We start from the raw sequence: 26,248 nt of genomic DNA on the forward strand, positions 1-26,248 counted from the left end.
CGAAAAATAATTATGAGCATTGCAGACCCCATGGCTTTATGACCACTGTCCTTGAGAACCACTATCCTAATAAGACCAACACCAGTGTGAACTATTACTACATATTAACCTCTCTCTTAGGACCATGTCTGTTTAAGTAGTTGTATTAGTTCTGGTATTTAATTAAAAATAATGTAAATCCTTCATCTATTACTTCTGCTACTGCTACTTTTTCTTGCTCATTTTTCAAACTTTTATACATATTGGTCTCCTTTTCTATCTTAAACCTTGTAACTAAATTTGAGATCCCTCCTAGTTCTTTAAATATGTGCTCTCATGTCCCTCCTCCAGCCTATGCAGGAGTGACATAGTGCTTCAGACAACAAACACTTTCACTCACCACACATAGTCTCAGCTCCAAAGAGTCTTCAACGTATGAGCATGAGACGTGCTTTTTTCCCAGTCTAGCAACTTTAAACATCTGTTGCGGATGTGTACTGCAGAGTAATTTACAGACTAATCTATTCTTTAAAAAGTCATAATGGAACAAATTTCAAGCCAAGAAGCAGATGACAATCCTTATCTCTGGTAAGGCTTTGTTTTTTTATTTCTACTTTCCACTTTCTGCTTTCATACATTACTCAGCAAACATTTAGAATTTTAGTAGACTACTAAACCTAAGAATATCCACACATTCTTTTGTAGGAATAGCCTAAAACAAGGTCAAAACTTTAGAAAAACAGTAAAGAATATTTGTAATGAAGGGGAAGATTTAAGTGGTGCTGAAAATTGATATCGTCAAGATGCTCAGTACTTATCCTTCATGACTGGACTTGTCTCACAACAGTCATACACTCTATAGTCTGTAATTTCATGTGTGTGGTTAACTTTTTAACCCATTAGTTTTCTTTCACAATGTCAACAGTAATGGCATTTTCTTCTATTATGTTGTTTACATGTGTAAGCAATGATGAAATTATCAGAGTATATGAATTTTGATTAATGTGACATTCATTTGCCAATATTAAATGACTCAAATAGCATTTGATATATAATTATAAATGTTGTATTACTAGTTTTCAGAGAACACCATCTTTTCGTCGCAAATGGAGAAAACGCTATGGAGGTTTGGATGGCAACAAATTGCTGGAGCCAAATAAGGAGGAGGACATGAGAGGTATAGTACTACAATCTGCTCTGCCCAAATGTATTATTTGGAAGTGATCCTTGTGTCTTTACACTCTGTGTTTTTCAGTGGCAGGTTTTAAATGTGGTTGTAGTTCCAGTTATAAATTGTTCTTCCACACGCATTTGAGGCAGTTGTTTTGTTTGTAAGTATATCTATTACAAGAAAAAGACTGATCCCTGATCAGCAGATGTAAGGATGTTTAGCAATGCAGAAAGAGTTCTGGCTGGAACTGTGCTTGTGGTTTGGGGGGTGGGGTGGGGGGTTGTGGGTAAGGAGGGGTAGGGAGCGAAATCAACACAACATAGTGATATCGTTTCCTGTTTCTTTTTAGACTGTACATAAGTAATGAGTGACACATTACATATAATTTTTATTGTTGTTGTTTTGCTACTTTAGAGCGAAATCAACACAACATAATGATATGGTGTCCTGTTTCTTTTTAGAGTGTACATAAGTAGTGAGTGACACATTATATATAATTTTTATTGTTGTTGTTTTGCTACTTACTATCCTTTTATCCTGAATGAGGAGTCATAATTGATTGCATGATAGGACTTTTTTGATTGATGTGAATATTTGTTTTGCCTTTGATTGCACTGGGGAACAGTAATGAGTTTTATAAGTTTTTATTAGTCAGTTTACATATTATGGGTGACTAATTACAATTCTGATCTTCTTAGTGATCTCTCTATTGAGTCGTCCTGTTTTGCTTAGAGTTCCACGACCTCTGAAAGTAGTCCAAAGGCTTTACATTTCCAATTTAATGGGTTGAATTCAAATGTGACACTATAATTATTCAATATTTTGAGCAATGTGATATGAGTACTCTCTTTATGAGCTGTACCTCTTCTCTGATATATTCCTCCTTTTTATTTATTCTGTCAAGCCAAGAGCCCAAAGGTTGGCAGTGCTGCTTAATTAAATGTCTGGAATACGCTAATATAGGAAGGCATAAAAGCAACTTCCTGTCTTTTGGTCCTTTGAAACCACTTCTGTAGATCTCATATATTTTTATTACTGTGTTAATATTGTAGACAGGTCAAAGTGTGAAAATTAAAAATCAGAAAAGTGGCATCACCCCATTCTTTATATAAAAAAAGGAGCTTGAAATCTCATCAGAACTAAAACAATCATACAACAGAAAAGCATATCCAAGTAATGATTTAAAGATTCATTACAGAACAAGATGTCCAAAACACTAAAGGTGTGTAGGCCACCTAAGCTTCATAGAGCCTACTCTGATTTCAGTCATTAAATAGAGAATGGTTCAAAGAGCCCTGTTCAAACATTGGCAGTAGTTAAATGTGGAAAATGAGGCAGCTTCAAGAATCGATGAAAATAGATCATAGATCATACAACAAAGTAGCTCCACTTTAACAGTCTCTTTCACACTTTCCTTTGTACAAGAAAAATTCACAATTGCAGCTGAGATTGAAAATAGAAATTACAGTCATAACCCACACACCAAGCTCCGGATGTTTGCAGTTTTATTATGCAATTGCTTGGGGTTTTAGGAGGGGACCACATCTCAGCTAACAATATCTAAAAACATGTGACTATATTGTACAATAGCTTAGCTGCATATCCTCTCACCAGATCCTCTCTTAAGACTCCTTCTTTGTTACAGAAGGCAGCTTTTATATCTCTACTTGTGAAGTAAGGAATATCAGAATGTTCTTCCTCTTTTTGTAACCCCCCCCCCTTTTTTTAACCCCGTTTAGAGAATGGTGTGATGATAAATGGCCTCACTGAAAGGAATGCTGCCCCTGTGAAGAGTGCAGAAGCTCAGGTGCCTGTATACAAGCTCTGTCCTGCTCAGCCTGCCACTGCTACATCAACATTCGATCCAGATAAAGCCTAAATCATAGGCGTGGAAAGTACAGATCTAATATCTTGTTAAAACCCTGAGGATTACAAACAATAGGAGATTCTAGTTTAGCACAGCTATAGGCTATTTTTAATATGCTTTATATAAAGTTAGATTCTAAATATAAAACACAACACCCCACTAGGAATTTCAGTGGATACCCATATAATAATGCCTTGTAATATGTATGGCAGAAAGTAGCATTGTTGGTGGCACCACATAAACCTAAAGAAGCCTGCCTGTGCAAGAGACTAGGCTGAAATGTCCTTTAATAAAACCAGTGCTGCAGGCACTTCTTGTTGCTGTTGTCAGCCGGCAACATACTTGTCAGCCATCATGTTACCTTGTAAAGGTAACAATTAGTTTTCCTGTGCAGCACCTGCATTTATTTAGACATCAAAGACATCAAAGTAAGTGTCTGGATGTGATTTTAAAGCCTGTAGATTGTGTACATCTAGAAATGGCGTGGATTTAAGGCAGTGTAAACACTTTAGACGTACTAATTTGAGTCTCACTGTTTTATCTAAACCAAGGCTAGACTTACTTTTTGATTTAAAAAAAAAAAAACACAGGCAAAATCTTGTGCCATTTTTCTGAGAGTAGTAGGAGTGCCATGAAATGTTGTTTCCCTTTATAGCTCTGCTGTGAGTGTTGTGTCGTTTTTAATGTTTCCAGGAGACCAGATTTGCAGAGAGTATTTCAAATCTTGTGCCAAGAAAAGCTATGACACCTCAGAGGCCTGTCAACTTTGTGGCTCCAGGATCAACAGGTAGAGATCTAAAACTGGAATGAGAGCTATGAAAAAACTACAGTATTATAATCATACAAGCCAGTATCACTGTTTCTAGTATATTAAGGTATCTGTCCAGGATATCGTCCAATATTTTCCAAAAAGGACATAATTGAAGCAATACTCCAGCATTTTCCAGCTTATCTATCCACAGCATTTGTATTTTATGTGAATTTATCAGCGACTAGAATGTCAACCTATTTTCTTTGTACTGAAAAAAAAAAACTTTTTGAAAATTTCTTAGTTTTAGAAAAGTAGAGGACAATATTGTAGCTTTCCAAGGATGTTCACCAGTGAAAAATGTCTTACTAACCATAGTAATGGTTTACTACAAATGCTAATACTACTACTAATACTTTTTCTGCAGGTACATAACTTCCTTTATTTTGTAAACCTCTTTCCTATATGATTTCTCTTTGACTTAGTCTCCCTTAAAATAATTTGCCATGATGATGATGATGATGATGATGATGATGATGATGATTATTATTATTATTATTATTATTATTATTATTAAGTTGTCACTTAGACAGTTATAGATCTTTTAAATGTCATTTTATGGACACTGACTAAACTTATTTTCAAATCAAATTTAATCTCTGCCACAAGAACTTGCCTTAAATATCTAGCATCAACAAATTAGTGTTGCCCACTGTTGCACAGCTTTACCAGTATTTATCAGCAATGGTGGCACAAAAGCCCCTCAGGCAGAACCAGAGCGAATGCTCACTGCCCAGCCCTGGCCAAGCATCAGCAGGACTGAGGCCCAGCACACCCAATCCAAGAGAAAAGTGTGAGTCTCATGTCTCGTTCACAAAATCTTTTTAGACTTTCTCACCCTGGTTAAAATCTACTTAAGGTAACTTTATTGCCACCAACGTGTTTTTGTGACGCACATCTTGTCCCTGGCTTTCTGTAGGTCTGCTGACGTGCTGTTCGACAGCTTCGCCTCCGGAGGAAGAGTCAGCACCAATCATTTCTTTGAGGTATTTGAGAAAGGCATAACCTGTCATGCTCTAAATAACACTCCTGTCCAGGAAATCATAGATGCTGATTTTTTTTTCTCAACAGACCCTGTGGTGCTCTGGCATTTTAAGAACTGACCCACGGATTAAGGACTGCTATGCACTGATGAAAAAACTGCAGAATGCTGATGGAGCAGTGGACAGGAACACTTTCCAAAGGTCTAAAGCCTCATAAGAATCATAGGCCTGTGTAGTCATTAAGCACAAATTAAACTGATGTTATCTACGTATTCTACCTTCTGACAATGGCTGTACTCTTTTGTGGTCATCTTGCAGGTGTGTGACAGGCTTTGTATCTTTCATTCTGAAAGCAGTGCAAGGCAGATTTGTCATTCCAGATTTCTGTATGTTTGCTGAAGAGACCCAAAAGCTGTTCATTAAATGTAAACAGCTGTCTTCTGTAGAGGTGTGTATGTAATTTCAGCTTTACTCAATTAGTCTACTTTTTGTGTGGTATTAATCTTATATATTTTAGTCCCTCACAGATGCCTCATTTTCAGAAAGGACATGTATGGAAAAACAATATGAAAATTCAGTATAAAATGTGTTATCAAATACTGGACAAGCAATAATTATAATGTCATTAAACAGTTCCTTAAGATCAATTTAATGGAAATTCAAAGAAAAGCATTGTGTGAAAATGTACTTGTAATATATGACTTAAGAGTACTTCAGCTACATAATAAATACATTTTTTGACAGGAGAAGGAAGACAGAAGCAAGGCCAGTGGAAAGTGGGGGATTTCAATCTGCACAGTGGATGGCCAGAGGTATTGAAGTGAAACCATTTTAAAATATGTAACGTTTTGTCATATCGCCAATTCAAAATTTCCACATAAAAACCCTAGCAAGCCTAGATTCTTTTCTATCCACAGCAATCTACACTCAGATTGGTAACTGTCATATAACTGAAATGCTCTGAGTTGATGGATGAGATTTAGATTATGCTGAAATAAAATGTAAATGTGATGCCTTTTGTGATATTTTGGCTGTAGGCTCTCTCTTGGGGACTGGAATGAGCCGTGTGTTCTGGGAGAGATTGCCTGGCCGCTTGTTTACGGGCTTGCCGTGGATCAACTTGGAGTTGACCATGTCCACAGACATGTAGGAGTGGAGGAATATGCAAAATATGAGTCCCCCTTTACCCTGAGCAAACAAGGTAACAAAACAAAATCACAAGCACTGGAATACATTGATGAGACAGTTTGATTCAATTTGTAGGATTGAATCAATCCCTGCCTGTGTGTAAGGTTTTTCTGGTGACAGATTAAGTCCAAGCCCAGACTGCAGTGTGTTTTCAATTGAGATCCTTCAAGAAGTGTGTAATTTAGTACATCAGCTCAGCTTAATTGATGTTTGGAAAATATGAAATGTGTCAACTGTTGATGTGGTTAAATTTAATTAATACTTAATTATTATATTAAAGATCATTTTGGATTGCAGGTGTCCCTCACACTCCCCTGACAGAGACGGGAGCAATTATATGTGCATCACTGCTGCAGGTGCGGACTTCTTTAACTCATTGTTATCATGTGCATTATTATTATGTGCGTATGATCGAACACATCACATCATCAAATAACTATAATAGGACACCCACAAAATCATTTACTCTACTTGTTGATTGTTTCTTCCTTTTAGCAGTTAACATTAAGGCAAGTTACAGAGGAAGAGGAGAAATTCGAGTCGGTACGCATGCTACAGGCATACTTGAACATTTTACATTCTAGTATATGTATTTTAGACTTTTAGCTAATTTTAGCTAAATTTCATCCTCAGGTTTTGAATATTGTAAGAAGATTATGTAACAAGGAACATGCCAACTTAAATTGTACAAGGTAGGTTGTCTGGAAATTTATTTGTAATATTTAATAAAAATGCTCCATTTGATTTCATATTGTACGTATGACTTCAGTTATCAAGGCTTGAGGAAGGACATTATACGTCTACATGCACTTTCATTTTATCTTCAAGAAAAGAAGGTAAGCATATTTTTTAATTATGTAAATCAGGATTGTAGGTGAAACAAAAACAAGATTGCAGTTGAAACAGGATAATGAATGATAAAACTCCTGCTGCTCTAACCTTAATTACTTGACCCATTATAGTGTTTTCCGGAAGCCAATGATATAAATGCTACACTGGATCTGCTGTTACAGGTACTCAGTTTAACCAGTTCAATTTTACAGTACAACATGGTCCAAGCTCTCATCTCTCATAAAATCTATTGTTTTTATGGTTTTTAGTGTATGTCTACAGAAGTCACATGTGAGTCCGGAGCTGCCTTGGCTGCAACTTTAGCTAATGGTGGCCTCTGCCCTATGTCGGGTGACCAGGTCCTCTCCAGCTCTGCAGTTCGCAGTACTCTGTCCATAATGCAAGTGGCAGGAATGAACGATTACTCCAGAAAATTCCATTTTAAGGTGAATAGGATGTCTTGGGTGTCTTTGTGTGTATGATTTCATTTGCTATATATGTGATTTTAAATTATGTCTGATATGCAATGCTATTGCATATTATGTATTTTGTGTCACAATTCAATAGTGCATCAATAACACTGTAATTGATATGCATATAGAAACCTAATCACTAACTCTATAAAGGCATAGGATAGGAGCTGTATCATCCTTTTATTAGTAATAGTCTTGAATCACCCCTTGCTGGTGAAAACCAAAACTTTTCATGCGTATCATACAGTACTATATTTGTTTTAATGGTGGTGCGAGATTCAACATCCAAACATAAAGTATGCGGCATGTGATTTAACTAGAAACTAGGGATGTAACCAAATATGAATACATTATATGAAATGAACAGATGTATTCTAAACAGATATAAATACAGATACAAATAGGAGTCGCACTATTCATTATTTATTTATTTATTTATTTATTTATTGAAAGGCCAGGAAAGTTGATGGAGCCTCTGGTTGAGACTAGAGGTGTGCATAAGGACTAGGATCCTGTGGGGCACAACATAAAAGTTGCACAAAAGGGAAGTTTATACTTTCATGCAGGTGCAAGCGAGCCATCAGATATGAAGCTTGCAGGACAAAAAAAGACCTGTGCAATGCATTCACAGCATTCATTCATTCATTACTGGTAACTGCCTGGTCAGGGTCACAGTGGTTTAAATTAGGTTGTTAGTTTGTTTATATTTTGAGAAAATTTGTTAAAAATGGTCCCGGCACATCTTTAATACTAATTATAAACTTGAGTTATATAGTTGAGGTTCAAGTTCACTTTGTCAAATTTAAATGAGAAACAATAACATTCTTGTGCTACAGTGGTGAACACATACAGTTAACATAAAGTGCATACAACAAACAAACAGAGACAGCATTCAGGACAGCAGTGCAGGAGGAGATTTCACATAGGTGGGAGAAAAGGTATTGCACAAGTCAGATCGCATGTGGAATGAATAGTGCAAACTGACTAATACAATATAATTGTTTTAAAAAAAGGATAAGTCTGTCAGAGCCAGAATTCCCATGCTATGCTGACAGTGCTGCTATTTCTTCTATTTTTACATTGTTTTCCAATATTTCTGGTGCATATTTAATAAAAAAAAAACACAAAAGAAAATAGTAGTTAGGCCACACCCATTCTGGGTTTAAATTTTATTACAAATGGATATTTGGAGCACTAAACAGATACAGAGAATGACATTGTGCTACATCCCTAGTAAAAATGCTAGTTTTATTTGTGCAATTCTCAAGTTAAAGTGACTCATAAAAGTCTGTGCGGTAAGAGATCACTTTAGTCAGGAAGCATAATAGCTCTCACACTCCCTCTCAGGCATCCATGCCTGCCAAATCCAGCAGCTCTGGTGTTGTGTTGACAGTAGTCCCTGGGGTGCTGGGCATCACTTGCTGGTCACCAGAGTTGGATGTATATGGAAACTCATGGAGGGCTGTGCATTTCTGTGAGGTAAAGACTATTTTCCAAATAGGGATACAGTACATGTGAGGTGGCTGCAGGTGAAATGATAATCCTCTGTCTTTGTTTCAGGAGCTGGTGTCAGTTTTTCAGCTACACAGCTTTGATATCAGGACTCCATTCAGACAGGTGCTGTTCTACAGGCAGTGGAAAGTGGAGTCTGAGGTCAGATAAACCACTTTAGAATGAATGGATGGAGACATTAGTTAGACATAGACAACCCTTTATAATTTATAGTGACATGTTTCCTTTCTTTGGTCTCATAGGGCTACCAAATCATGAACATCCTATTGGCTGCTTATCGGGGGGACCTGCAATCGTTACGGAGGTACAGATATCACACTGTGCTGATAATGTCATTAAAGGTCCACAAAAGGATTTCTCTTTTTATGAACAATTTAATGAGACACACATCAGTTAAGTGTAATTGAGGTTAACTCCAGAATTAAACCCCTGGACGAAGAGACTTACACTGGTGCTTGAAAGTTTGTGAACCCTTTAGAATTTTCTATATATCTGCATAAATATGACCTAAAACATCATCAGATTTTCACAAACAAATGTGACAAATATTATACTTGGTCATTTACTTATTGAAGAAAAAGTTATTACATATCTGTGAGTGGTAAAAGTATGTGAACTCAGTATCTGGTGCATTCAGTATCTGGTGTGACCCCCTTGCACAGCAATAACTGCAACTAAACATTTCCAGTAACTGTTGATCAGTTCTGCACATCGGCTTGGAGGGATTTTAGCCCTTTCCTCAGTACAGAACAGCTACAACTCTTGGATGTTGATGGGTTTCCTGATATGAACTGCTTGCTTCAGGTCCACAACATTTCTTTTGGATTAAGGTCAGGACTTTGACTTGGCCATTCTAAAACATTAACTTTATTGTTCTTTAACCATTCTTCGGTAGAATGACTTGTGTGTTGTTGTCTTGCTGCATGAAACACCTTCTCTTGAGATTCAGTTCACAGACAGATGTCCTGACATTTTCTTTTAGAAATCGCTGGTATAATACAGAATTCATTGTTCCATCAATGATGGCAAGTCGTCCTGGCCCAGATGCAGCAAAACGGGCCCAAACCATGATACTACAACCACCTTGTTTCACAGATGGTATAAGGTTCTTATGCTGGAATTCAGTGTTTTCCTTTCTCCAAACATATGAATTAAAACAAAAAGTTCTGCTTTGGTCTCATCCATTCACAAAACTTTTTTCCAATAGCCTTCTGGCTTGTCCATGTGATCTTTAGCAAACTGCAGATGGGCAGCAATGTTTTTTTTTTGGGCACCATTTTTGTTGTGTTCTCCATAAGGTTGACATTAACACTAGCCAATGTGAGAGAGGCCTTTAGTTGCTGAGAAGTTACCCTGGGTTCCTTTGTTGCAAACTTTTACACATCCTGCTCTTGGGGAGGATAACAATAGTCTTGAATTTCCTCCATTTGTACACAATCTGTCTGACTGTAGATTGGTAGAGTCCAAACTCTTTAGATATATTTTTGTAACCTTTTCCAGTCTGATGAGCATCAACAACTCTATTTCTGAGGTCCTCAGAAATCTCCTTTGTCCGTACCATGATACACTTCCAAAAACATGTGTTGTGAAGATTAGACTTTGATCCCTGTTCTTTAAACAAAACAGGGTGCTCACTTACATCTGATCCCACTGACTGAAAACACCTGACTCTAATTTCACCTTCAAATTAACTGCTAATCCTATAGATTCACATACTTTTGCCACTCACAGATATGTAATATTGGATCATTTTCCTCAATAAATAAATGGCCAAGCAGAATATTTCTCATTTGTTTAATTGGGATTTCTTTGTCTATTTTTAGGACTTTCAAAATCTGATGATGCTTTAGGACATATTTATGCAGAAATATAGAAAATTCTGTAAAATTCACAAACTTTCAAGCACCGCTGTACAGGTACTTAATCTCATATTTGATCAAAAACAACAATATAGTTTCAGGATACTGCCATTACATAATGAATTTCTTATGATATTATGATTTGTTTTTAGTGTAAAGGTAAGTCTGAATGATTTTGCATAATTATTAATCATAGTGCGTAATATTTTTCTACAATTATTTGTCCATTCTCTTAAAGGGTGCCAACAATTCTGGAGTTGACATGTACAGCACGATGCAAAAAGCTTTTGCACATGCAAAGAAATGCTGTAAAGCAAAGATGCCTCCATAAAATGAAATGTTAAAAAAAAAAAAAACACTATGAAGAGCAGTAAACAGTAATAAATAAACAAAGCCAATATTTGATGTGACGACCCTTTGCTTTTTATAAGTTTTTTTTAAAGGAAATTAGCTGGTAAGTTTTACTGAGCATCTTGCAGAACCAGTTCTTCAAGAAACTTTGACTGTCGCACTTGCTTCTTTTTTTTAAAGCAAAACCCAACAACCTTCATTATGTTTTGTGACTTTTGCACAGTACTGAATATGAAAATTAATAGGACCGACCACACTAAGTCACTTTTGAAAAAGGCTATCACCTGGCACATTTCTTTTCTGATTTGTAAAAATGCTTTAAAAAGACCTACACTTTATTTGTTGTACAAAATAAGGCTGACACAGTCAGCTATTTTAGTTGGCCAATGATTTCAAAGCATTATCACTATTTAAATGATGCAGATGGTCCAACACAATGACGTACGACTGCATCTAAAACCAGCTTCACTCTGTCACTTCACACCCACTCCAAGGACCTCTCACACCACTTAGTAATCAGGACCCATGGCATGCTAAAATGTGTCATTCCTCACCTCGGCAGGTATTTCCTCTCTGGAGCAGATGTGAATGCTGTTGATTATGATGGAAGGTCTGCACTTCATGTGGCTGCCTCAGAGGGGCGTCTGGAGGTCATCAAGTTTCTGATGGAGAGCACTGGAGCCAACTGCACACTCAAGGACAGGTAAAGTTAAAAATACAACAGTGACTAGTGTGATGCATCATGCAACTTAATATGTTGAACTGGATTACTCTTTCATATAGGTATACACATTTTACTGATTATCTGTGATTGGATTTTGTGTTGACGTTAACAGGTGGGGAAACACAGCTTTGCAGGAGGCTATAAGATGCAATCAAGGACCTGCTGTACAGCTCCTCACAAAGTATACAGACTACAAGGAAATGTTATGATAGTGCACCAACCCCAGACACATAACCCCAGACATTCAGTTTACATATTGCAATGTCATATATAGTGTTTTTTGTAGTCCCTGATTTGAGCTTTAAATGGCTGGCACCAGACCTATTTCGATTTAGACCTTGAATTTAAATACAAACATGGATTTTGTGGGTTTAACAGTTAATATAACTGATCTGTCATACCTTGGTGTAGCTGAACAGAAGATGCATCTGTGGTATCAGGGTATTCAGGAATCTATGCATGGTTTAAGTCTAGAAGTGCAGAAAAGTTTAACAGTAAAGTGTATTCAGGAGTTCTGGTAGCTCAAATTATTATTATTATTATTATTTATTTTTTTAAAATATTTTTTTCTAATACAATCATCAAGACTCATCCATGAGCGCAACATTGTGTTCAATAAAGAATGCTGTCTTATGTCTAATATCTCTAATTGTTACAGGGCTTATTGATAAAAGCAACTGCAGTGTAATAATGGTAGAAGTGGTAAAAGTAAAGTAGTACACAAAGTTTCCGGTGACCTGATTTCACTACAGTCTCAGAACCTACTTACATAGCTGACAGAGAAATTTTGTCCAAAATGTACATTTCCAATAGGAGAGAAACCAACTGTCACACTTCAACTTACACTTCTGGTCAAAAGTTTAGACACACTCATTCTTTATTTTTAATTTTTTTCTCCACATTTTAGAATAATAATGAATTCATCAAAACTCTGGGATAACTAATAATAATTCCAAAATAAATAAAAATAATTTAATAATAATAATAATAATATTTTAGCATCTTCAAATTAGACACCCTTTTTCCCTAGAATTTTCAGAAATGTATTCTTGGTATTTTCTCAACCAATTTCTTGAGGAATCAGCCTGAGATGCTTTTTAATGTCTGAATATTTCACTCCAAGTCATCCATTAAAAAAAATTGTAAATAAAATGTTATTCATTAGAAAACTTTCATTAGAAAACTATGTTATCACAATTATATTTTTGTCTACAACACCAATTTCAAACATTTAATCATACACCATCAGATGAAAAGGTTTTTAAGATCATGAGAAACATTTCAGTCAAGTGTCTCCAAACTTTTGACCGGTAGTGTACATTCTGGTGGTTCACCTGCATAGCAATAGAGAGGCCATTTTCTCAAACTATTTGAGTGCAGTCCCTTCAAGGCTGGAAATAGTGGACAGGAAGTCTAGTGTTGTATTAAAGCCAACAAGAGCGAAGACTTCAGAGGTTCTGCAATGGCCAGTAAAACAGTACATGTCGAATGAATCCAAACTGGGGTCTAGAGCAGTGGTTTTCAAAGTGGGGACGCCAGGGGGCGCCCAGGGGGCCTCAACAATTTGGTGTGAAAAATAAATTCTCACTCTCAGACAACCACACACACATACACACACAATCAATTCCTAATGTAATGTAATGTAAAATGTAAGATGTGATTATTAATAAATAAAAAGGGGGATATATTTAGAAGTCTGTATTTTTAATGTGTTTTAAAGACATCTTGCAAAAGTGGGGCCTCGGTCAAATGTTAATGCCATTTGTGGGGCCTTGCCCTGGAAACGTTTGGGAACCCCTGGTCTAGAGGTCTAGTAGGTGGTTCAGTGTGAGAAAAAGAAACTTGGCTATACATAAAACATTCCAATAAAATGTGAATAATATTAATAATTAATAATATTCTGGTCAGAAGCTTCAACAATCAGATCTTGGTATTGTCTCAGAACAAGCAATATAATATTGTGGAATAAACTAGCATTTTGCTTTGTGATTGGGAATGATGCTGAGTTTATTATGCTTAGTGAACAATTTTAAAGTAAATATTTTGTATGTATAAAGCAATCAGCTCCTCAAATCACATGTATCTATGCAATTTGTGCAGACTGAATAAATCATAATTAGCTCATGCTGATATGCAGTGCCCTCCACTTATATTGGCACCCTTGGAAAATATGAGCAAAGAAGGCTGTGAAAATTTGTATTTATTGTTTAACCTTTTGATATTTTGTTTAAAAAATTTACAAAAATACTCTGCTCTCATGGATATCAAACAATTGCAAACACAGCATAGGTTTATCAACAAAAAAACTTTGTTAAATATAGGTGTGAATGCACCTTCCAGAATGCAGCTGCTAGAGTCCTAACTAAAACTAGAAGGTACGACCATATCACACCGATATTATCAATACTGCATTGGCTCCCAGTAAAATCTCGCATTAACTATAAAATACTTTTGTTAACCTATAAAGCACTAAATGGTCTCGCGCCACAATATCTAAGCGACCTTTTGGTTTTATATAATCCGCCACGCCTACTTAGATCAAAAGATGCAGGCTATTTGACGGTACCTCGAATAGTGAAGGCTACAGCAGGGGGAAGAGCTTTCTCTTATAGAGCCCCACAGTTATGGAACAGTCTTCCTATTAGTGTTCGGGACTCAGACACAGTCTCAGTGTTTAAGTCTAGGCTTAAAACGTATTTGTTTACTCAAGCCTACCCTGACTAGATTCTGTTCTACTACTTCGCAGTCATAATTATCTTTTTTCTCCCTCTCTCCTTTCGCCGAGCCCCACATGAATTTATGGAGATACTAGAGATCCAGATCCTTTCTGCCTCTGGATGGAGCTCAAATCTTCTCTAATTCCAGACTGCTGGGACTACGGCTGCTCCTAAGGCCATACAGACTTCATATAAATCCATAATGAACTTTTTCACACTATCTGTTGTTACCCAGATGAGGATGGGTTCCCTTCTGAGTCGGGTTCCTCTCAAGGTTTCTTCCTCTTAAAACATCTTAGGGAGTTTTTCCTTGCCACCGTCGCCACTCAGTGGCTTGCTCAGTTGGGATAAATTCGCACCTTTAATATCTGTATACCATGTTGATATTTCTGTAAAGCTGCTTTGAGACAATGTCTATTGTAAAAAGCGCTATACAAATAAAATTGAATTGAAATTGAATTGAGTGTGCAACAATTATTGGCACCCTTATGAATTCATATGAGAAAAATATATTTGAAGTATATTCCCATTGATATTTAATTTTTTTTTAGTACACCTGGGTGACTAGGAACAGGAAATTGTTCAACCATGACTTCCTGTTTCAAAGGGGTATAAATATGAGGTAACACATAGGCCAAATTCTCTTAATCATTCTTAACAATGGGTAAGACCAAGGAATTTATCTGTGATGTGCGGCAATAGGTTGTTGAGCTTCACAAAATGGGAAGTGGCTATAAGAAAATAGGACAAGCATTGAAAATACCCATTTCCACTATCTGGGCAATAATTAAGAAGTTCCAGTCAACTGGAAATGTTATGAATCAACCTGGAATTGGATGTGTGTCTATATTGTCTCAACACACTGTGAAGAGGATGATTCAAGTGGCCAAAAAATCTCCAAGGATCACAGCTGGAGAATTGCAGAAGTTGCGTCTTGGGGTCAGGAAGTCTCCAGATCTACAATTCGAAGTCACCTACATCACCACAAGTTATTTGGAAGGGTTTCAAGAAAAAAGCCTCTACTTTCATCCAAAAACAAACTCAAACATCTTCAGTTTGCCAGACACTACTGGAACTTCAAATGAGATCAGGTTCTATGGTCAGATGAAACCAAAATAGAGCTTTTTGGCAATAAACACCAGAGTTGATTTTGGCACACAGAGAGGTAGCCATAGGGAAAAGTACCTTATGCTCACGGTTAAATATGGTGGTGGCTCTTTAATGTTTTGGGACTGTTTTTCTGCCAGAGGACCTGGACATTTTGTTAGGATACATGGCATTATGGACTCTATCAAATATCAACAGATATTAAATAAAAACCTGACTGTCTCTACCAGAAAGCTTAAAATGGGCTGTGGTTGGCTCTTCCAGCAGGACAATGATCCAAAACATACATCAAAATCAACACAAAAATGGTTTACTGACCACAAAATCAAGGTCCTGCCATGGTCATCCTAGTTCCCTGAATTGAAAACCATAGAAAACCTGTGGGGTGAACTGAAGAGGAGAGTCCACCAGTGTGGACCTCAAAATTTAAATGATCTGGAGAGATTCTGTATGGAGGAATGGTCTCAGATACCTTGCCATGTATTCTCCAACCTCATCAGGCATTATAGGAGACGACGCAGAGCTGTTATCTTGGCAAACGGAGGTAGCACAGTATTGACAAAGTATTGATTAAAAGGGTGCCAATAATTGTTGAACACCTATATTTAACAAAGATTTTTTTTTATAAACGTGTGTTTTGTTTGCAATTGTTTGATATCCATGAGATCAAAAGATCAAAAAGTTAAACAATAAAGATAATTTTTCACAGCCTTCTTTGCTCATATTTAACAAGGGTGCCAATATTAGTGGGGGCCACTGTAAATTGCAGCTTTGTAGTATATGATATAAAGTGTAATCAGTGTGTGTAACTACAAAGTTTACTGATGTTTGGATATGTTAATCAGGTATAATCTGGTATGTATACACAACAGTTAAGACTTACTTGTGGGAATCATTATGTAAATCCATAGTACACTTGTTGATCAAGTTATAAGTGTGTATTGAGTTAGAAGAATTCTGTGTCTTATCAAACAGTAGGCCTAATTGTTTTCTGTGTCAATGCATACCTCTGCACAGCAGGCATAATCTAAAACTACAAAACACTTTCTAACAGGTGGTGTTCGAAATGTGTACATTAAGTGCTTTGTGTTTGTCTAAAGCAGCTTCACTCTATGGCAGTAAATTAAGAACTATGTGTTTGTCTAAAGCAGCTTCACTTTGACGCAATAAAAAATAAATTATACATTCCACAACTGGGTTTCTAAACAAAACCCCTCTAAGCTTGCAAATCAGTGTCAAAAGAAGAGATAAGAATTCCAGGAGGAAAGTACCAAGATGATGCTATAGGGTGAATTATGTGACACAGTAAAAAAAAACCCTGGTCTGGTAAAACTATTAAAGAACATACAACTGACTACTCATGTGCCACAAATATAAGGTATCATATGGATGTGAATAATTAGTTAAGGCAATGGAGATTGGTCTTTTCTAGAAAGAAAAGGTGAAAGCCCCACCTAGGGATAATTTTACTGCTTCAGAGAGGTATATAAAGACAGGTTTGTGTATGTATAATTCGGACCCTCTGCAGACTGTCTCACTTTATTGTTTCAATAAAGTTAAGTTACTTTTTGACATCTACAAACCCTCTGTCTCTGAAGTTTTTTTTTTACTTAGGCTGGAAGGATTGATTTTCCTCGACAGAAGATGTTTTGACCCAAATCCCTTGAGTGTGAGAAAAAATAGCGCTAACTGAACTAATACATGAACACTATTGTGTCGCTATTAATTTTTCACCAAACAGCAAATGCAATTTTGTGGTGCACCGTTTAGTGTCCTCTTGGTTTCCCTTTTCCATGCCATGTCCAATAACCTGGACACACTGCACACTAACACTATATACCTATATGACCATGCTAATTTTGTCACATTCCACCCATCATAGTGCAATGCGGTGGACTATGACCAGTGCCCTATAAAGTGGACTGATTACTGTGTGGAATTCTGTATAAGAGACGTCTTTACGTTTAGCCCACGTGCCGTATAACGTCACCTGAGAAGAGAAACTGGTTCCAGCTCTCTGCGCATCCTCTGCATGCTTCGATAGAACTGTGCTATTTTGTTTATTTAGCCAGTTAAAAAAATCTGTAAGGATTACAGCATGGACGGACTGATTCAGTTTTAAGAAGCGTCATATGGGTGTGACTATGGACTCTGACCTTATTGTGTTCTTAAAGTAACCGCTGCATGCTGGAGCCGATTTGATTTCGCTTCTTGTTTGACTTTTTGGACCTTTTGTTTTGTGGACGAAAAATCGAACGGCTACGCCCCGGTTGTTGTTTTGATTTTGTTTGTTTGTTTTTTTGTTGTTTTTTTTTTTTGTTTTTACTTGTTTGTCAATATTTCTCGGTCATCTCACCCTTTAATTGAAAAGCGAAGCTTTTACTGATTGTTTAAAAGGTGAAGGTGAAAAGCATGAAAGATGTCCGTGGCGGGACTGAAGAAACAGTTTCACAAGGCAAGCCAGGTAATGAGAGGACAAGCGTCCTGTCACGTACCTGTCTAATTGTGTGTATTAATAAGTTTTTTTTTCTTTCAGCAGCAAAGAATGTACTGACTTTGTTCTTTTTAAAATATGTCTATACAATGAAGTCGTCTCCTACACGCTGGGTCTGCCGTTGACACCAAGTACTATAACATAAAGTAGGCTATCTAAAACCCAGTCTAATACAGCAAGATATACTAACTTTATACAAAGATTGTATTAACTTATATGTTTTGGAATTGGGATAAGAAGTAGCAGCTCGTGCAAGTTACTCGCCCTATTGACGGGCGGTACGCATATGAATCGGTTCTCTTGAATGATTCTTTTAAGTGAGTCGGGTGAATCGAATTGTAAATACGAACTAATCAAAAGTTTTACCCTTTCGTTTAAAGATTATCTCTTCTTTTTCTTAGCTACTACTAGGCCTCCTTTCAAACGATAGTGTACGCTTATAGCTATTAACAATACAATCAAATTAAATTGTGGATTTTAAATGTAGGTTTGTATCGGATATTATCATACAACTTCTTTTATTTGTTTATTAGATATCAAAAATAATTTGCTATACAGACAAAGTAAGAGTATCAGAACGCGAATGTGTTTATCGACTAGGTAGGCTATTGCCGAACTGGGTGGTGAATCAAGTGAATCAAAACATATATGATTCGGTTGAGTCGCACAGATTTATACGAAGAAACAGAATCAGTGCAGTGAATCGTAAAGTAATCAAGCCAAAGCACAAACTTCACTCACTCTGTTTACTCAAAGAAGAACTGAATGACTTACTGCAGTGCTGCATGAGAACGTTGGAATGATTTTACTGATAGGAAGCCAAATGCAGACCGTGTACAGTACATGTCTATTGCAGTTTCCCTCGGGATCAACAAAGTATCTATCTATCTATCTATCTATCCATCCATCCATCAGCCAGTAGGCTACATGTCAGAGCTTTTGTTTTATAGTGTATTAATTTAAAAAATATTTTTTGTTCTGAATTTGCTTAGTGTTAAAAGCATTCAGCAGTTAGCATGTTCACGCATACTTTCATTTTCACTGCTGTAGGAATATTGTCAGGTGATCCACAAAGTTTAATAAATGAACAGCAGAACAGAAAAGTGATGTCAGATATTAATAAATTAATATCATAAAAATGGATCGGGTGTTTTCACAAGTACAAAAACAGAATCATGGTGGTTTCCTCCTTGGAGAAATGATACAAAGCTTTTATTGCTGATAAACAGTCTTAACTTCCTTACAGCTTAATACATATTGCACCATCTGAACTTTGTCTTCTTGCAGCACACCTAAAGCCACAAAATAGAGTATATGTTACTATTATATAAATATTTTATCTCAGTATTATCCTAAAATATGTTACTCATCCCATAAAGTGGTCATTGTAGGGAATGACCCCTTCTTAATCACGTTTAGTGTTTCTTCTTTTCTCTTTGTTGGGTCGGAATGGCGTGGTGCAAGAAATCAGAAATATTAAATGAACATACCATGGAAAAGGATTCAATATTGCAGCATGCTGTGTTTAAATTCATTACTCCTTTCTAAAATGTTTTTTTAACGCTTCTAAAGAATAAATCACCTTATTCTTATACCATAAACTGCAGAATTTGAAGTCCATGCACAACCAATTGTTTATCTGTTTTTGCATTTACTGCTGACTTTACTGCTGAACCCACATACTATCAGACTTTATTGTGCTTTGTATCAATTTAGTTGCTCAAGGAAAAGATCGGTGGTGTTGAAGGAACAAAGCTGGATGAGGATTTCATCAGAATGGAAAAGGTATAATATATATTGTTTTCATTTATCTCAAAGAAAAATTTAAAATGACAAGATTAAAAACTTGGCCTCACTCTCAGTGAACATGTATTTTGCCCGCTTTATTATAGAAAACTGAAATCACCAACAAGCTGATTGTCGAACTTGTTACAAAAACAACAGAGTATCTTGAGCCAAACCCAGGTATGCCTTAGGAAAATTTTTATGAGCATGTATTCACTTTTAAGGTATTTATAGGTGTTATTATTCATTACTTCCTGTCTTATGTGTTTGATTCTTAGCATATAGAGCAAAACTCAGCATGCTCACTAAAATGTCTAGGATTCGTGGAAATGTAAGGCCGGTTGGATACCCACAAACAGAAGGAATACTGGGAGACTGTATGTTAATCTACGGTAATGAGCTCGGGGTGGAGTCTGCATTTGGTAGGTTTATCAGCTGGAATAAAACTCACTATAAAAAGATATCTTCATGTGTAACCAGAATAAAGTGTTTTAGTCTGTGACTAAACTTTATCTGTGCAAAACTAATGAAAAAGTCTGGCATTGTACTATCACCTTTCATAGAGAAGTAAACAGTTGCATAGTTGATATAAATTATTCATTAAAGGAAAGGTCTGCTTTACTAATTAATCACTACTTGCTTAATGAAGGTGGACGAATACTAACACTGTTCATTCTAAACACTTTTATTGTCCTGTAAGACATACAATAGGTTTGAGTAGATTTCTCATACACTGCTTGAACACCTATATTATGATAATAGTATGTAGTATATCTTCTATATGCACTATGTGAAAGGGCATTGTGTAGTGGTGCAAAAGATATTATTGTTAATCATTAGTGCAATATTGGCCTTCAGAATTGTGAAATATGCAAGCCAGTCCGCTAAACAATCAATTAAAGCTTTATTACATGTAGTAATATCATGTCAGTGTTGTTTAATTGCAAGACTTATTACAGTTACAATATGTACCAAGATAATTGCAGTATTTTGTCCGTCGCTCAGCTCTACCATACAGAAATAGTATTGCTGTCATTTCAGCTCAGTCTAATCTTTGGTCTGTTAGCCTGAGCTTAATCAAGACGGTTTCCACTAGGTAGTGCACTGGTGGACATGGGACAGGCCTTGAAGCAGATGGCTGAAGTAAGAGACTGCATGGATGTGCGTGTGAAACGCACCTTTATCAATCCACTTCAGATGCTGCAGGAGAAGGAGCTTAAGGAAATTGCAGTGAGTCTTGTCATTATGAGTAATGGACAAAAATAGAATCAATATAATGTCTTAAGATCATAATCGTGTCTAATTTTTTTGTAAGTCTCTATAAATATGAGCAAAAAAAAGTATAAAATAACCAAGTATTAGTTTAGTACATGAATATAATCATCAGAAGGCTGTGGTTTATGTAGGTTTTAACTTAAATGATAATGTAATGTATATATTTACTTATTTTTTTTCTGTTTGCAAGTTCCATCTGAAAAAACTTGAGGGTCGCCGTCTAGATTTCGACTACAAGAAAAATTCCAAAAGGAGGATTGCAGAGGCGGAGCTTAAACAGGCATTAGACAAGTTTGAGGACTCCAAAGAGCTGGCAAAAAGAAGCATGTTCAACCTCTTAGAAAATGATGTAAGGAAGTTGGAAAAGAGTAAGACATTGAAGAGAATATTTTTCTATATTTTTTTTTTCATAAAACTGGAGTCAAATATGCATTAGTGATTATTAATTTGCCTTAGGTGGATCAAGTACGACAGCTGTTAGGCCTCATTGAAGCATCGATGGACTACCATCAGCAATCTCGCGACATTCTAGAGAACCTCAGAAGCAGTCTGCAGAACAAGTTAGCTGAACATCCATTTACTTAACACATTTGTCAAATTTCAGCATTTTAGGTGGGTGGTTTATGAAAATTTCTTCTTCTTTTTATTCAGGATTACTGATACCAGCAACAGACCAAAGAGGGAGTTCAAATCAAAGTCTAATGCTAGTACAATGTGCTGCACGGACACTTACGGGTTTTCCACAAGCTCATCTTATGGTCGGTGATATTTTTAATGTTGCCACAGTGCTAAATCATTATAAAATGTTTTTAATTATATTGATAAGTATATACAAGGAAAGATTTTAACTTTGACGCTTTAATTTTTCAGATACTGAGGTAACCCAAGAGCTGAGCGAAAAAAGTAAGTATACTTTTATCCAAAAGTAAAATGTACACCACAGTTATAAAGATTGGTTGTTTTAGTTACCATAGCCTTCCTGGAAGCTCAACCCAGTCTGGCCATTCTTCTCTCACCTCTCTGATCAACAAGGTCTTTCTGCCCACAGAACCAAAGCCCCCTGTATGTTTTTTATTTTTCCTCACTATCCTGTGTAAACTGCAGAGACTGTTGTGTGTGTGAAAATCCCAGGAGCAGTTTCTGAAATACTCAATTTAGCCCATCAACAAACATGCCATGGTTAAAGTCACTAAGATAATTTTTTTCCCCCATTCTGATGTTTGACCATTAACTGAAGCTCTTGACCGTTATCTGTATGATTTTATTCATTGTGCTGATGCTACATGATTGAATGCTTGGATAACCGCATAAATGAGTAGGTGTACTATTAAAGTTGCTGGTGATTATATAGTCCCCTCTGAAAGCATTGGAACAGCACGGCCAATTCTTTTGTTTTGCTATACACTGAAGACATTTTATTTTGAGATCAAAATATGAATATGAGATGATAGATCAGAATTTCAGATTTCATTTCCTGATATTTACATCTAGATATGTTAAACAATTTAGAACATAACACCTTCTGGTTGAACCAACCAATTTTTCAAGTGATCAAAAATATTGGAACATGTGACTGACAGGTGCTTCTTGATGCCCAGTTGTGCCCAGTTAGATTGATTGTTTAAACAGTTAATAGCTCTGAATGTCTACTCATAGTTTGAGCCCTGGATTTCACCTGTGAAGATTGTATTTGTTGTCAAAAAGGATGAATTAACATGAAGACCAGAGAGCTGTCTATGGGAGAAAAGCAAGCCATTTTGAAACATTGGGCAAAAATCTGGAATGTCCTGGGAAAAAAATAAACTAACTACCAGACATGGAACAGGTCAGCAAAGGAAAACAACAACAACAGCAATTGATGAGAGAAGACTAAAAACAACAGTTGAAGAAGACTTTCAGAACAGAAATATGGAGGCCATAAACAAGATGCAAACCACTCATCAGCAATAAGAATTAGAAGTCCATATTGGAATTCACAGAGAAATACAGAGATGAGCCACAAATGTTCTGAAACCACGAATAACCTCTAACAAAGTGGTGGAAAAGACAAAGAAGAAAGGATCTGTTCCTGTCCAGATAAGCAGATGATAATTATCTAATAACAGTGCAGATATAACAAAGCTGATTTTTCCCAATTTATTATTTTAAAATATCTGGAAGCATACACATTCACACTTCAACCCACCCACCCCACCCCCAATGTTCAGATCAAATCTACACATATGGATATGTAACCAAATATTAAGTGTTATTTACTTTAATTTACTTTAAAACTATCTGTTCCTGAAATTCTGATCTATTGTCTCATATTCAACTTTTGAGCTCAAACCCAAATGTGTAGTGTATAGCAAAAACAAAAGAATTGGCCTTTCCATTCCAATACTTTCAGAGGGGACTGTGCGTGTATAGACATAAAAAAAATAAGTAAACCCCATGGAAATTGTTGGCATATTTGGTCAAGCAAACATTTGATCTTCTTTGAAACAGTGCCTATTAATAAAGCTGATGCAGTCTATCAAATGACAAATAACATTGACATTTTGTAGTCATTTTCAAGTAATTTTGTTAATTTATATTAACAAAAAAACAGATCAGTCACATGGAAAAAGTAAGTACATCCTTACATTTATCACACCTTCAAATCCATAAAATTAGTATCAGGTGTTCAAGGTTGGGTGCCAGTGATTAGAACCTGCTTAGGGAGTGCAGGTGGATCCTGTCTTATTTAAAACATTCACATCTACTGTCTGGTGTTCACTTTGCTATTGTGGTGTGTGGTATCATCATGCCAAGATCTAAAGAGTTCTACAAGGCCTTCAGAAAATAAAAGTTGTGGATGCCTATGAGTCTGGCAAGATATTCAAAAAGATATCCAAATTTTTTTTTTAATACATCATTCCACTGTAAGGAAAATCATCTAAAAATCATCACACAGATTTCAAACAACTGCCAATTTGTCCAGGACTGGCCATCCCAGCAAATTCTCTGATGCAAAAAGAAGTCTCCAAGAACCAAACAGTTTCATCACAGGATCTGCTAGTAAGTCTTGTAACTGTTGGTGTCAAAGTGCATGCTTCTACAATCAGAAAGCGATTGCATAAAACTGAAGCACGGTGGTGGAAATTTTATGGTCTGGGATTGCTTCGCTACTTCAGGGACTGGACAGCTTGCATTCATTGATTCAACTATAAATTCTGCATCATATCAAAGAGTGCTTGAAGATAATGTGAGGCCATCTGTCCAAAAGTTGAAGTTGAACCGAAAATGGACCTTTCAGCAGGATAATGATCCTAAGCACACTACCAACTCCACCAAGGAATGGCTCAAAAAGAAGAAATGGGGGGTTATGGAATGGCCTAGTCAAAGCCCGGATTTGAATTCCATTGGAATGTTGTGGGGGGATTTGAAACGGGCAACACATGCAAGAAAACCCTCAAACATCTTGCAACTGAAAAAATATTGCATGGAAGAGTGGTCAAAAATTCCAGTGTGCCTGGTGGACATTTATGCAAAACGCCTACAAGAAGTTATTTCTGCTAAAGGGGCAATACTAGCTTCTGATGACAAGGGTGTACTTACTTTCCTCAGAAGAATATCACATCTATTTATATTTCTGTTGAATAAATGATTGAAAAAGCTAATTTTCCTTGTAGTTTTGTTCAAGTATAACAGCTTTATGAATAGACACTGTTTCAAAGACTCAAATGTTTACTTGTCCGAATATGTCGAAAAAGCAAACAATTTCTGTGGGGTGTACTTATATTTTCACATGACCGTATATTGTATATCCTCAGCATGGATCCATATGAATATTTGTTCTACAGGCAACTGTAATTTTAAATCTCCACTGGACCAGCCTTGCTGTCGGGCGCTTTTCAACTTTAAGCCTGAAAATCAACGTGAGTTAGGCTTCAAGAAGGGCAACATCATTACTCTCACTAACCAGGTTGATGAGAACTGGTATGAAGGGCTGCTCAATGGGGAGTCTGGCTTTTTTCCAGTCAATTACGTTGAGGTCCTTGTACCACTGCCGCAATGACAGCAGGCCCCAGTTCACTGAGCCATTACACAACTCTTCTTCTTTTTGGTGCTTGTTCAAACCTATGAATTTTATTGATCAACACCTTTATCAGAAGAATTTGCTTCACAGTTCACAGCTATGCAATGTAAGTATATGTATATATTGTCTTGATTTCTTCTTTGTATTTTATTGTTTATAATAAAGAGACCAGTGATGTAATTAAAAGTTGATTGGTGTATGAGAGTAAGGGTGATATGAATATTTCTTATACGTGGTATTTAACACAATTTACAATTGCAATAATATTATAATAAATATTATAATATAATATAAATAATACTATTGCTATAGCCTTTTGTGCAAGTGATGCTGCTTTTTTATTATAGCTATATTGAAACCTGCAGTATGTGGTTAATATTGTAAGCATTTGCTATTTGTTTTAGAGACAAATAATTTGTAAATGAAATAAATGGAATTGAATGAAAGTTGGCAAATTAAGGTTGTAACAGACCACATCATTATTATGTGAATGTGAACATTCCTTTGGTGACTTTTTAGTGACTTTCTTGCTGATCATCATTGTTTGTCCTACTGATGCACTTCATTTTTCTTTGTTTTAAATAATTTTCTTGGCTATATTTCCAAGCAATAAAGGCAAGTTATTTCATCTGTAACTATTTCCTTTGTGCCTTTTCTGACTACTCACTGCCACTGCTTACTTTTGTCTGCGTTCTTAATGTATTTTATAGAATTTTGTAAATAGTGCCGCTACATCTGAAGTGCATTATTTTCTTATATATCAGCATGGTCTGTAGTGTGTTATTCTGCTTATACCAGAGTGATTTGCCAAAGATTACAATGTTTAATTTCTTAATGAACGTCACTTGTGCATTTTAATGGTTTATAGTTCAATTTAATGTCGCGGAACAACAGAGAAACAAATTAGTTCTTGTTCGTAATAAAGCTCTCCTAAAATATATAATAACACTAACCTATCGTTTATGTTACAGACAGAACTACTGTCTGAGCTTTGCTGTTATGCAAAAATAATTCACACCTTCTGACCAATCAGATTCGAGCATTCACCCGCGCTGTTGTATAAT

The 26,248-nt window shown here is 36.2% G+C and overlaps 2 protein-coding genes across 4 annotated transcripts; both read left to right on the forward strand.

Annotated features, from left to right (window-relative positions):
• Positions 1 to 366: 366 nt before the first annotated feature.
• On the forward strand, positions 367 to 13,704 carry glsl (glutaminase like). Of its 3 annotated transcripts, none has more exons than XM_053631129.1 (21): positions 367 to 567; positions 1,056 to 1,156; positions 2,890 to 2,957; positions 3,711 to 3,804; positions 4,489 to 4,618; positions 4,745 to 4,811; positions 4,897 to 5,009; positions 5,127 to 5,256; positions 5,553 to 5,620; positions 5,846 to 6,009; positions 6,294 to 6,352; positions 6,492 to 6,539; positions 6,630 to 6,688; positions 6,766 to 6,832; positions 6,959 to 7,009; positions 7,097 to 7,273; positions 8,648 to 8,779; positions 8,861 to 8,953; positions 9,055 to 9,116; positions 11,585 to 11,725; positions 11,859 to 13,704. In XM_053631129.1, the coding sequence occupies exons 1-21, from the start codon at positions 521 to 523 to the stop codon at positions 11,953 to 11,955; spliced, it is 1,968 nt and encodes a 655-aa protein (XP_053487104.1). In that variant the 5' UTR covers positions 367 to 520; the 3' UTR covers positions 11,956 to 13,704. The 3 variants fall into 3 exon arrangements, with proteins under 3 accessions (XP_053487104.1, XP_053487106.1, XP_053487107.1); XM_053631131.1 differs by having other exon boundaries at positions 6,495 to 6,539; XM_053631132.1 differs by lacking the exons at positions 9,055 to 9,116; positions 11,585 to 11,725; positions 11,859 to 13,704 and having other exon boundaries at positions 8,861 to 9,043.
• A 3,533-nt stretch (positions 13,705 to 17,237) lies between these two features.
• On the forward strand, positions 17,238 to 26,231 carry sh3gl3b (SH3-domain GRB2-like 3b). The gene is made up of 10 exons (XM_053631136.1): positions 17,238 to 18,034; positions 19,781 to 19,849; positions 19,957 to 20,029; positions 20,128 to 20,271; positions 20,946 to 21,079; positions 21,315 to 21,473; positions 21,581 to 21,684; positions 21,776 to 21,882; positions 21,995 to 22,027; positions 24,949 to 26,231. The coding sequence occupies exons 1-10, from the start codon at positions 17,990 to 17,992 to the stop codon at positions 25,161 to 25,163; spliced, it is 1,083 nt and encodes a 360-aa protein (XP_053487111.1). The 5' UTR covers positions 17,238 to 17,989; the 3' UTR covers positions 25,164 to 26,231.
• Positions 26,232 to 26,248: the final 17 nt, after the last annotated feature.

This window comes from Ictalurus furcatus, chromosome 8, assembly GCF_023375685.1.
Source record: "Ictalurus furcatus strain D&B chromosome 8, Billie_1.0, whole genome shotgun sequence".
In the NCBI taxonomy this organism is placed as follows: Eukaryota; Metazoa; Chordata; class Actinopteri; order Siluriformes; family Ictaluridae; genus Ictalurus; species Ictalurus furcatus.